This window comes from Bombus vosnesenskii, unplaced genomic scaffold (assembly GCF_011952255.1).
Source record: "Bombus vosnesenskii isolate JDL3184/JDL3185 unplaced genomic scaffold, Bvos_JDL3184-5_v1.1 scf7180000015156, whole genome shotgun sequence".
Classification (NCBI taxonomy): domain Eukaryota; kingdom Metazoa; phylum Arthropoda; class Insecta; order Hymenoptera; family Apidae; genus Bombus; species Bombus vosnesenskii.
Window position 1 is genome coordinate 1 of NW_022883855.1, and position 12,015 is coordinate 12,015.

General features: G+C 38.0%; 3 protein-coding genes and 1 long non-coding RNA gene across 5 annotated transcripts; 1 reads left to right on the top strand and 3 right to left on the bottom strand.

Annotated features, from left to right (window-relative positions):
- Positions 1–6: 6 nt before the first annotated feature.
- LOC117241004 lies at positions 7–1,097 on the top strand. Of its 2 annotated transcripts, none has more exons than XR_004494862.1 (3): positions 7–311; positions 394–598; positions 694–1,097. It is a non-coding gene; the product is annotated as an uncharacterized LOC117241004 (long non-coding RNA). The 2 variants fall into 2 exon arrangements; XR_004494863.1 differs by having other exon boundaries at positions 716–1,097.
- An 8-nt stretch (positions 1,098–1,105) lies between these two features.
- Positions 1,106–3,414, bottom strand: LOC117241002 (hematopoietic prostaglandin D synthase-like). Its single transcript, XM_033507004.1, has 2 exons — positions 3,125–3,414; positions 1,106–2,160 (listed from the first exon to the last, which is right to left on the bottom strand). The coding sequence occupies exons 1-2, from the start codon at positions 3,264–3,266 to the stop codon at positions 1,985–1,987; spliced, it is 318 nt and encodes a 105-aa protein (XP_033362895.1). The 5' UTR covers positions 3,267–3,414; the 3' UTR covers positions 1,106–1,984.
- Positions 3,415–4,116: 702 nt separating this feature from the next.
- On the bottom strand, positions 4,117–9,197 carry LOC117241005. Its single transcript, XM_033507005.1, has 2 exons — positions 8,959–9,197; positions 4,117–6,096 (listed from the first exon to the last, which is right to left on the bottom strand). Exons 1-2 carry the CDS (start codon positions 8,973–8,975, stop codon positions 4,284–4,286), a joined length of 1,830 nt encoding a protein of 609 aa, XP_033362896.1. The 5' UTR covers positions 8,976–9,197; the 3' UTR covers positions 4,117–4,283.
- A 731-nt stretch (positions 9,198–9,928) lies between these two features.
- Positions 9,929–11,324, bottom strand: LOC117241001. The gene has a single exon (XM_033507003.1). The coding sequence runs from the start codon at positions 11,305–11,307 to the stop codon at positions 10,018–10,020; it is 1,290 nt and encodes a 429-aa protein (XP_033362894.1). The 5' UTR covers positions 11,308–11,324; the 3' UTR covers positions 9,929–10,017.
- Between the last annotated feature and the right edge of the window lie 691 nt (positions 11,325–12,015).

Sequence of the window (12,015 nt, forward strand, 5' to 3'; positions counted from 1 at the left end):
CTTCCTTCTTTTCAGGATTCTCCTCCATGCGATAGTAGCAGATATCTGAAACGTATATGAAACCAACCGTTACGTTCATTTGTGTTTTTCCCCCCAAACGAAGAGAAAATAAGGTGTGAAAGAAGGAGTAGCCTCTCATAGTTCCTACAATTTCTTCATTCTCTTTGCTTTCTTCAATATTGCCTCAACAAGTTCCTGTGGTTCACGATACTTGAAATATATACAATGTTACCAGCGTGGAAATTGTCTTGGAAACTTGGAAAATCTTTCAAGAGGAACAACATTGCTAACTGAGATTCGAGAAAGGAAATGTAAGTAAATCCTTGCTTCTACGTAGAGCTTTTTTATTTACTTCTGACGAGTAAAGTACTGTTATTAAAATTTGATTAAAAGTACCAAGAATGTCGAGATATAAACAACCATTTGTGGAAAGGTCAGGAGAAGCAGAATTATCGAATAAACGTTACATAACTCTTAGTGATTAAGTAAGAGAAGAGTAACGAGAAAAAAGTCTTTTATCTAGGTCTTAATAAAGTATACTATATTTATCTCCATATCAAGAATAACAACAAGATATAAACAGTCTTCTAGAAATTGAGTAAATATTACATAATTACATCTTGAGCAATATTTTACGTCTTAGCTTTTGCTTAATCATTATGATAATCTTAAATATCTGTAAATTCTTCACAGACTCTTTGCATCTTCTATACAGGTATCTCATGATCATGTGATAACACACAGGAAGAAAAAATAGAGGAAAAAACAGCGTAAAAAAAAGTTGCGTAGGAGTATCGTCGCACTACATCATTCGACAATTGATGCACGTCATGGCGATCGTCACGGTTTAAAGCAGGCCATCAAAAACACGTTTGTTATCGTACGGAAAAATCTGCGACGTTCCAGCTGTTCAGGTGCATCGAATTGTGAATCATCGGTGGTACGAAGCAAGGCGAGGGGCGTAAATAGAGAAAGAAGAGAAGAGAAGGATTCGCATAAATGATAAAATATAATCGTTCGTTCCTCGTCGATGGCGGATGGATGGCTTTAATCGTGGACGATATCGATACGATTATATTTTATACATTTGAAACAAATATAAAAGACGAGCAAAACCAGAGATACGATCGTTATGATATTATTCAATCGGTAGCCTATTTACCTCGTTTTTTGTTCACCTTCTCTGTCTAGTAATAATTTTTCGATTCGACTGACGTGACGTTACGTTGGCGGTGTAGAAACACGATTTTAAACACCTGCGGATAGTTGCATGAGTTTCGAGCGATTCCATTCCCTTCGATTTATATTTATGCGATCAACGCGCGGATCGTTAACGCATTATGCAGACAGCAGATGTTACGTAATCACACATATCGTAATTGGAAATTAGTAACGTTATCGCGTACCAGGATCTTCCTGTCTTTGATCATCGAGTAACACTTCGTTGTCCTCGCTCCTTCCGCGGATAACCAGCGTTTATCATATAGAGACAGGGATTTGCAAAGAATAAAAGTTGTAGAACGTTGAAAGGCGTTGAGAGAAACGTGATGTTATCCCGTTATTCGTTAACGCAACGCAGTTAAAAAAAAATCCCGTAGGAAGATTACGATAATAGATAACCTGAGTCGAGTGTTTGTCGGGGGATCTAAAAGATTCTTTCGAGTTGAGCGTCTGAGATTGCAGAGAAGAAAATTTGGAAGCCATCGAATTCGTGATGTCGATAGAAATCTTCAGTTGGAATCGTTGTATCATAACGTAGTCTGCTTATTGTCGATAAGACTTTACTAAACTAAAAGTGACTACTGAAAGTTTCTATCCTCTAAATTCTATCTACGATTCTATAATCTAAAAACTGACTTTTGCAAACAAACTGTAACATTCGCTTAACGGAAAGACATACGTATCTTGTTTGTACTCGTCTTTTCACAATGAATTCTTGAACGTCTGTCTCTGTGGTGAGACAAATGCAAAGTCATCTCATCAGTTACTCACCTTGCTTCAAATCTCCAAGAGTATCGACGAGCTCGTCGCATATCATCGCATCCCATTCGTCCTTTCCCATTAGATCGTACTTCCTCGCCAAGTATCGCGCCACAGCGTTACTCTGCGCTACCGGTTTCCCGTCTATCTCCAGCACAGGCAGCTTTTTATAAGGCATTGCTAAGAACAAACATGGCTCATATGAACACTGTGTAGAGTTCGATAGGAAACGATCGATAGGAAATCACAACACAGCTTCCGAGGCCGTTGCGTTCTTGTGAATAGATGAATCGAAATCATTTCGGTTTTAATCAACATGACCTAGTAAAGAAATACAGAAATGTCTTCTTTCTCCTTTTTTTCTTTTCTTACGATTACGATGGACAGGGTATCGCGTGTTTTTGACTGTTGGGAAGAACCTAAAGTTTTTAAAATCAAGGATAAAAGATAATACCAGACACGGAAAAAATATTAGAAAATGTACACGGTTCTTGTAATGAAAATTGAAATGCAAGGAATATAAATCGAATGTCTCTTGCGAACGTAATTTTGTGTTTTACACCGACAGGATTGATTTACAGACTTACGTTGATTTTTTGTTTCTCTATCTGCAAGCGACATATAAGATTATATCGAAGACTATGCTGCGTAAAACTTTTATTATACTATTTACGATAGAAATGTCGCAACGGAAGATCGAATTTTATGTCTGCTTTGTTCTTTCGACTTTTTAGCTATGTTCTTGTTCATTTCCGAACTGATTTCAATTTTTTATCCTTTTTTTCCGACAAGTCCTAAAAAGTTTTTAAATTAACGAGAAACGTAGAAGTATTTTTGTATTCCTATTTTAAGTCACCTATTTACGGTTTTCTCAAAATATTCGAAATGCTTCGATTCATTGAAAACAATAAAGATTGCAACACAAAAATTCGAGAATCGTAAGTGAATTAAGTTGGTATTCGATAAACACGATATTACGGAAGCAAGACTTAATGAAAAGTTCGACTTTATTCCGTATGAAATTTTACTTTAAGTAAGTTTAGCCTGCACGTGAAACGAAAGTTTTATATACAGAAAAGTTTGAGTAAATGGTAGATATCTGAGAGTTGAACGATGAAAGTAAAAATCGATTCTTCACGCTTACAATCCTTGTATTCAGGCCAGAGTTCTTCGGGGATCCTCTCGTCGGTATACTCGATGCCAGTATATGCAAATATGTACCGTATATGTTCGGCACGACCACGGGCATTGAAGTAGATTAGTTTGTAGGTATGTTCGTCGCTCATTTTCCTTGCTCTGTCAACTTATCGAGAAAAATGTTACAATTAACTCGTGTAATTAACAGACTGTGTGCGTGTTTGTGTGTAGAGAGAACAATTTATTTATAGATGGAATAATTCGTATAATACGCAAAATAAATCATTTAGAAGGCTGGAATATATGTTTTTGAAACAATTAATTATGTCGAAAAATATTTCAAACGAGATATAATTATGAAAAAAATAATAATTAAATGTATGTAAATGTATGTAATAATAGTTAAATGTATGTAAATGTAATAATTAAATGTAATTAGTTGTGAAAAAAATAATAATAAAAAATAAATAAATGTAAAAAAAGAATTAAATGTAATTAGTTTCTTTTTACGCACGCGATATTATTGGCGATATATGAAGGTCAACTTTATTTTTTTAAATAGATATATTTATACATATATTTATAGATATAAATACATATATTATATAGATATAATAGTATATATAATATATATAATAATATATATGTCGAGTCTGAATCTCCGAGTCCGAGCTCGAGGCGCCCTCCCGGTGAGGGCTCGCGGGAGGTAGCGGTTCTGCGTTGAAGTTCTCCATCGTCCGGTCGCGCGTGGGGTACCTTTATTGTCGATAGTTACACTAGTGACGAGGGCCTCAGGCTTGATAACGAATCCGTGACCAACGGGAGGACAGGTTCCCTTGCTCTTGTCACGTCGATTAGGGGTAATTTCACGTTCCGCACGCAAGGTGAGAAATTCGTACTTAAATTTTGATTGTTATTAGAAGATTTATTGAACACTGACAGAGTAACGATACAGAATGGTCAAACAGCACAGAAAAGAATGTCTCGCAACGACTCGAGAGGTACTTTTTTTTATCAAGGACCCGGCTCCTGTGGAGGGGTTATCGCTGGATGCCGGTCACATAGGGTTTCTATTACTGCTTAGCCATCATTTTGCTGGCCAAGGTATGTGAGACATAACTATCCTTTTGTTGCGTTCTCACGACCACCGTGACATTCCCCCCTCCTTAGCTTCGCTTTGCTCCGCTAAAGCGTAAGGCTCTGGTGGGTCTTCTAAGTTGAATGATCCCCTCATCTTCGTCTTCGGTGATATTTTGGAAGATGGCCGTCCTTGGTACTGTTGATGTTTGATCGATCCTGTTTACGCGAGCGGTAGGGCAGTGTATTTTGATACGTACATTTTTAGGAAATGATCGGCGTAGACATTCGAAAAGTTTACATTTGTACATTACATATATTGTTCCTAGTCCTAGGGCTATGATTCTTAATATTTGTAGTGTGGATATGCCATATTCCTTCAATGAATTTATGCGTCGCTCAAATTGCAGGGTACTGATTTGTGTTTGTAATGTGTCGAGGTTGGCTTTATATTGGTTAAAATTGTGTGTTACTTTTGGAGCTGTTTCTAATATTTTCTCTAATATTGGAACATCTGTTTCTTCGAAGCTGTATATGCTATTCTTAAATTTGGTTTCGTAAGAGATATTTTTATGTGATCCTCCTATTTTCATAATATTATGATCGTATGTGATTATGCACCCGGTTTTACTGCTAATTAAGCTTGGTTGTCTAATTTCTAGGATTTTATGTGTCTTACATAACACGTCGATTTGTACATTTTTCGCAGGAATAATAATATAATGGTTTTCCGTCTGCAAAGGTACGAACGTCAATTCTTCCAGCTTGAAGACAGCAGTCGGGCAAGTTTTGACCGTCTGTCGATTAGTAATTAATTCTGATCTGCATTCAGGTGAATTGATTCTATTGTGACTCGGTTGAGTTCTTTTACAAATGTGGATGATTGCCGTTCGTTTACAATATTTGTTTAAGTAGTGACTATCGACAAAGGTGTATTGTTCTGAGTCGGTTAGTATCAAATCAGTTTCTATTACAGGCGCAATGAATACAGAGTTTTGTTTGGAAGGTATCGGGTAAATTTTAGTTATTTTCCATTCATTGTTTTCCAAAAGCGGCACAGTTATTGTATATATAAGTTTGTTATCTCTTATCCATACCTTTAGTTTGCTTAGATCTAGAATTAGTTGAAAGTTTTGAACTGAAGGTTCGATATGGTTAGTCATAAAGTTTTGTCTCGTTATTTGGTCAAGTGTTTTTAAGAATTGTTCAGGTTCTATAACTTGTGGGTTTATGATTCCTTGTTTCCCTAACATAACAGTGTTAAAAATTTCGTCGATGTTTATATGGAGTTCTGATATGGTAGATTCGGTTTGAATTAATAGGGAAACTAATATTTCGTTTTTTTCATTGTGGTTTTCAATCTTGTGTATATCGTTGGCTAAGTTTTCAAGTTGATTTGTTTTGGTATTGTCTAGCACGCGTTTGATGAGTGCGGTTTGGTTACTAAGAATTGTTTCTATTTTATTGTTGGAATCAAATAATGTATCGATGTTCTTGTTAATGAGTTCTAAATCGTTTTCGTCGATAGTTCCGAATAAAGTTTTGGATACTGAGCCTATGACATTGAGCAATCCGTGTTTGCTTTTATAACGCAATAATAATTTGAGTTGCCGAGTCAGGTTTTGAAGATTTCTGTACTTAAATTTTAGGCTACTTATTTCTAGTGTGTAAGCGCAAGGTGGTTTACATTGACGGTCTATTAAATCTATTACGCGTTGTAATCTATTAACTTGGTCAATTGGATCGTTAAGGCCTACTATAAGGGTGATATCTATTTGTTCGTTGTACAGATAGCAATTGTCAATGTGTTCCAGGAATATGTTGGCGTAATTCAATGGTTTTACTTCTAGATCGCTTCTAATGTACTCGAGTGTTATGATGATCCATATTATGGTCTTCTTCCTGAAAGATAGGGTTTTAGCCTGTTACCGTGGATTCTTTGCGTGTGACCGTTGGAATATTCGATAAGATAGGTGGGTGGATTGGATGAGAGGATTTCTGCAGGTCCTAGCCATTCGTGGTCTAGCTTGTTAGTCTTGTGGTCGTTATGTACCCATACTTTATCTTTTACTCGGAATATCGTCTGTGTTTTAATAATTTTCCGCATTTGATCCCTCTGGTATCGCGTTTTGTTAGATTCAGTAACTCGTCTTGCTTTAGCTATATAGGCGTTGTGTCGATTTTTCCAGAGGTTAAACAATTGTTCTCTGGTTAGGCTAGGAGTGGTTGATATTGAGGATGGCATGTTAGCTTGTCGTCCAAATGTTAATTCGAATGGGATATGTCCAGTCGTCTCGTGTACTGAAGTATTATATCCCATGCATATTAATTTTAAGTTTTCATCCCAGTCGTTCTGTCGGTCGGTCGTACAAGTTCGAATAAGGTCCTTTACTACGGCATGCGTTCGTTCAAGGGATCCGTTAGATTGTGGATGGAAAGAAGTGGTTTTTATGTGTCGGATTTTGAAAGCCCTTTCAAATGTGTCCATCAATTTACATACGAAATTTCGTCCCATGTCCGTCAGAATACTTTTTGGTGCGGAAAATATGTACACATAGTGATCCAAAAGTTCGTTAATGATTGAGTTGGCTGTTTGGTCTTTTAAGGGTATGAGGATGAGATATTTGGTTAATTGATCTTGGATAGACAGGATAAACTGATTGCCCCGTTTGGTTTTGGTGAGAGGTCCGAATATGTCCATTGCGATTTTGTCATTAGGATTAAGGGGTGTGTCAGTTATCATAGGTTGTTCCTTGGCCCTGATACGATTTAGCTTTTCTCGTTGGCAGGTTTCGCAGTTTTGTATGAATTCTGTAACGTCTTGTTCTAGGTTTGTCCAGTGATGGTGCTCTTGTATTCGTTTCACGGTGCGGTGTATACCTAAGTGTCCTACTAATTCGTTATGATTTTCGCGTAGTATCGTTTGTTTTTGTTCGTTATCGTAGTCTACTGGCGGATCTTGTCCAAATATTAATTTAATTTGAGGGAATCTAGTTGTTAGAAACCTTAGCATGAGTTGAATATTTACCTTTTCTAACGTGCTGAAGCTATTGTCGTTTATTCCTATTTGTAAGCGTCCGGTTCGGTGTTTAATAAAGTGTTTGGTTAATTGACGCAACCAATGCTGTTCGTTAAAGTCTCCCAGTTCGGTCTTTGTAATTTGTTTAAAGTGTGGTCTGTTAGGTTTTTGAGTTATCGGAGCTGGGGTGATATTGATTTTCCAGTCTATATACTCGTCATAATAGTCCGGGTTTTCTACATTGGGTTGGATTTCTTCATTAGTGATAGGATACAATCGGGATAGAGCATCTGCAGCTGTATTTTCTTTTCCTTTTTTGTATTCGATTTCATAATCGTACTCCTCGAGTCTCAAACGCCATCGCATGAGTCTCGATGAGGGGTCTTTAACATTCTTTAGCCATTTCAAGGCTTGATGATCACTTTGAATTTTAAATTTTCTACCAAGTAGGTATTGTCTTAGTCTTTTGATTGACCATACTATTGCTAATAACTCTTTCTCGGTTGTGGAGTAATTCTTTTCAGGATGGTTCAAAGTTCGGGATATATAACAGCATGGATGTCCGTCTTGGGAGAGTATCGCTCCTAACCCTTCGTTACTTGCGTCTGTTGTTAATGTGAATGTTTTGTCAAAGTCTGGATATTGTAGTACAGGGGCTTCGCAGAGTTTTTATTTTAGTGTGTCAAATGCAAGTTGTTGTCTATCGGTCCAATAGAATGGAGTGTCCTTTTTTGTGAGATCTGTCAATGGTTTTGCGATTTTAGAAAAATTACGTATAAATTTTCTATAATATCCAACGAGTCCTAAGAATGATTTTATGTGGGTCGCGGTCTTTGGTGTTTTAAAGTCTTTCACGGCTTGAATCTTTTTGGGATTAGGTTTTACTCCTTCCTTTGTTACTACGTGTCCTAAGTATTCTAATTCCGGTTTCAAAAATTCGCATTTGTCCGGTTGTATTTTTAATCCTAAATTTTGTAGTCTGTCTAGTATAATGGCTAGATTTCGGTTATGTTCTTGGATGGTGCTCCCGAATATTATAATGTCATCCAGGTATACGAAACAGTTATTTCCTATTAACCCCCGTAGCGCGGTATCCATCATACGTTGAAACGTCGCCGGTGCGTTTTTAAGGCCGAAGGGCATGCGATTATAGTGGAAGTGACCTTGTGGGGTTGAGAATGCAGTATATTTTTTGGAATTTTGCTCCATAGGTATCTGGTGAAATCCTGACGAGAGGTCTAGGGCCGAGAAAAATTTAGCTTTGCCTAAGTGCTCGAGTATTTCGTCCGAATTTGGTAAAGGATACGCGTCTTGGTCTGTTTGCTCGTTTAATTTTCTAAAATCTATAACGATTCTCCATTTTTGTTTGCCTGATGCATCTAATTTTTTTGGAACTACCCAAATTGGTGCGTTATATGGACTGTCCGATGGTTCTATGATTTGTTTGTCTAACATGTCGTTGATTTGAGTCTCAATTTCCTTTTTATGACATTCGGGCGGTCTATAAGATTTGATGTTTATAGGTTTGTCTGTCTTGAGTGTGATTGTATGTTCTGTCAGGTTGGTACATGGTAATGAGTCTGTTTCCATATTAAAAACGTCTAAGTAATTGATGAGGATTTTCTCAAGGGGTTATCGAAGTTCTGGATCAATATGTTTGGTACGTATTATTTGTGCGAATTTATTAATTTGGTTTAGTTTATCGGGTTTCTCTATTTCGTTTGTAATGTGACAAATTTGCTTACCAGTGTTGATGAAACATACTGTTGTGGGCTTTCCTTCGATGTATTGGGCTGAGATTAGAGTTTCGCCTGGTTTTATCTTGCTATCGGTTTCCTGGAATGGTAATATAATTTCGTCTAAGGTTAGTTTATTGTTAGTGACGCTGTATTGATACTTTGTAAGGAATGGGAGTCCGATTATTCCATCTTCGATTAGGGGAAAGTTGTTAGGGACTACGTAGAATTGATGATTTTTCTTGAGCATGGTTGTTACACCGGGCGACTCTCTGCCTGGCCCAGGTCACACACCGCGGGCCAGACGGACACCAGATGTCCGCTCTTCCGTACGGCGTACCCTCAATAGCCTTAAGCATCCGTCATAAACCCGAGTCACTTGCCTGCTAAGGTCCTTCAAACAAACATCTGTTTCCGAGGAATTTCTCGAGACTATTGTCTACCACGGCTTAACTAAGGAAAGTTGGTTTTTCGCACGTACGCTGCAACTGTCCTCCCACTAACCACTTTCTCTCGAGGGCGGTTGAGACCCTTCGTTTAACCAATTAGAAACGAAGCCTATTCCCTCACTCTCCTAAATAACATCGGCACCAACAAATCCGATGGTCCCGTGCGCTAGACACACCCATCCTTAGCTTTCCTCCGACACATCATCGTCTCCCAAGACGGTACTGATTTTACATCCTTCGAACGGTCAACATCCTTCGAGCGGGTAGACACACCCGCAGATCAGTCACTCATTCATCTCGTACATACGCACCAGTGTAACTGCCTTCGTTATAAGTTGTGGAATAAACGGTGAAATATAACTTACTATACTGTGTCATATTCATTCAACCACCTCTGTTATCTTAACCGAAACAGGGGAACGACTACTTCGCGGCGTCGATTCACCGAATCGTAGCGAGAATTTACGCCTCTCGCTGACGCGTTTTCCTCGCGACCGCGTCTCTCCGCGAACGGTCGTAACAATGGTTAAATTGCAAATTTTGTTAGTGGTATGTTTGTCACTTCCCATTAGGAAGGTTTTTGGGTTAGAAGTTTGGACGTTTAGTGAGGCTTTTTCTTTTATAAGGTTGATTCCTGCTCCGGTATCGATGAGGAATCTGGCTCTTCCTCCGTCTCTTCGTTGCAGTACGATTGATAGTAATCTTCCGGTGGTGGTGCAGTTAACTCGAGGTAAGCTTCCTCTGGGTTCTCCGTTGTTTGATTTACTCGAGGTGGAATCTTTCCTTGGCTGGCGAATGGAAAATTTCGAGAGTAGCATTTTTCGGCTGTATGTCTAATTCGTAAACACTTTGGACACTTCGGTTTCATGCGGTCGTCTAATGGTCGGCTAGGTAGCTGAGCAGAAGTTTGTGGCTGTGAATCGGTAGTAGTTCGCTTGGATACTAATGTAGTGTTGTGAGATTGATTCCTTGGGCGGTTGGCGACACGATTTGCTTCTCGTAACCATTGTTCTCTATCAGCTGCTAGTTGTTGGGCAAGGTGCAGGTTCTTTGGATCGCTAGATACCACCATCTGTCCTATCTCGTATCGTAAGTTGAGCAAATATGTTTTAAGTGCTTCGCGTTCTTCAATATCTATAGCTACGCGTCGTTCTGTTGGTGTGCGGTTTTCGTTTTGGACTGCATAATTTAATTCGTTTAGCTGTTGTTGGAATCTGGAGTTAAAAGATTGTACACTTTCTGTTGCCCCTTGTTTTAAATTCTTTAATTTGTCCCTACAGTTGCTAATAGTTGTTGGTGTTAATACGTGTTGTCTTAAGCATGAATATAAGTCTTCGAACGAGTTGATTTTTAGATATCGTATGTTTCGTTTCGCGTTGTCGGTAATCTTTTCGATCAGTATGAGATCTAATAATAGCTCTCTGTCACTTGCCTTGCACCTAGCTCTTGCTTTGCGGACCGATAAGATGAAATCTTCAACGCCTACGTCATCTCGACCTCGTAGTGTCTCGACAGTTCGTATGGCCTTATCTGCCTCGAGCCCCCGATCTTCGTTGTAGTTGTTTATTGGTTTAATCGCGGCGCGGCTAGATGCGGCTCGTGGTCTTTGTGACGTGTCCGGTCCGTCAGTTTCGTCATCCGTTACGTTATCAGCAGCGGTTTCTAAATGGGCCTTTATTTGCGACTGGTCAGTCTCGGTGTCGTATTTTATTTCCATGGTTTTTGCAAGATCGCGCATTTCTTTAGAGCGATTTCTATCGCTAGTTTCCGCAAATTCCTTTATGTTTCTAATGTTTTGATCGGTGCTGTTTCTAAAGCTTCTAAACTCGTGAGTTAGGCTTTCAAATTGTTCAATCAGGGTAGCGATTAGTTCGTTTTGTTTAGCGGTACTCTTGTCAGTTGGGTTCATGCTGAGAAATATGACACTTTCGATAAACACGATATTACGGAAGCAAAACTTAATGAAAAGTTCGACTTTATTCCGTATGAAATTTTACTTTAAGTAAGTTTAGCCTGCACGTGAAACGAAAGTTTTATATACAGAAAAGTTTGAGTAAATGGCAGATATCTGAGAGTTGAACGATGAAAGTAAAAATCGATTCTTCACGCTTACAATCCTTGTATTCAGGCCAGAGTTCTTCGGGGATCCTCTCGTCGGTATACTCGATGCCAGTATATGCAAATATGTACCGTATATGTTCGGCACGACCACGGGCATTGAAGTAGATTAGTTTGTAGGTATGTTCGTCGCTCATTTTCCTTGCTCTGTCAACTTATCGAGAAAAATGTTACAATTAACTCGTGTAATTAACAGACTGTGTGCGTGTTTGTGTGTAGAGAGAACAATTTATTTATAGATGGAATAATTCGTATAATACGCAAAATAAATCATTTAGAAGGCTGGAATATGTGTTTTTGAAACAATTAATTATGTCGAAAAATATTTCAAACGAGATATAATTATGAAAAAAATAATAATTAAATGTATGTAAATGTATGTAATAATAGTTAAATGTATGTAAATGTAATAATTAAATGTAATTAGTTGTGAAAAAAATAATAATAAAAAATAAATAAATGTAAAAAAAGAATTAAATGTAATTAGTTTCTTTTTACG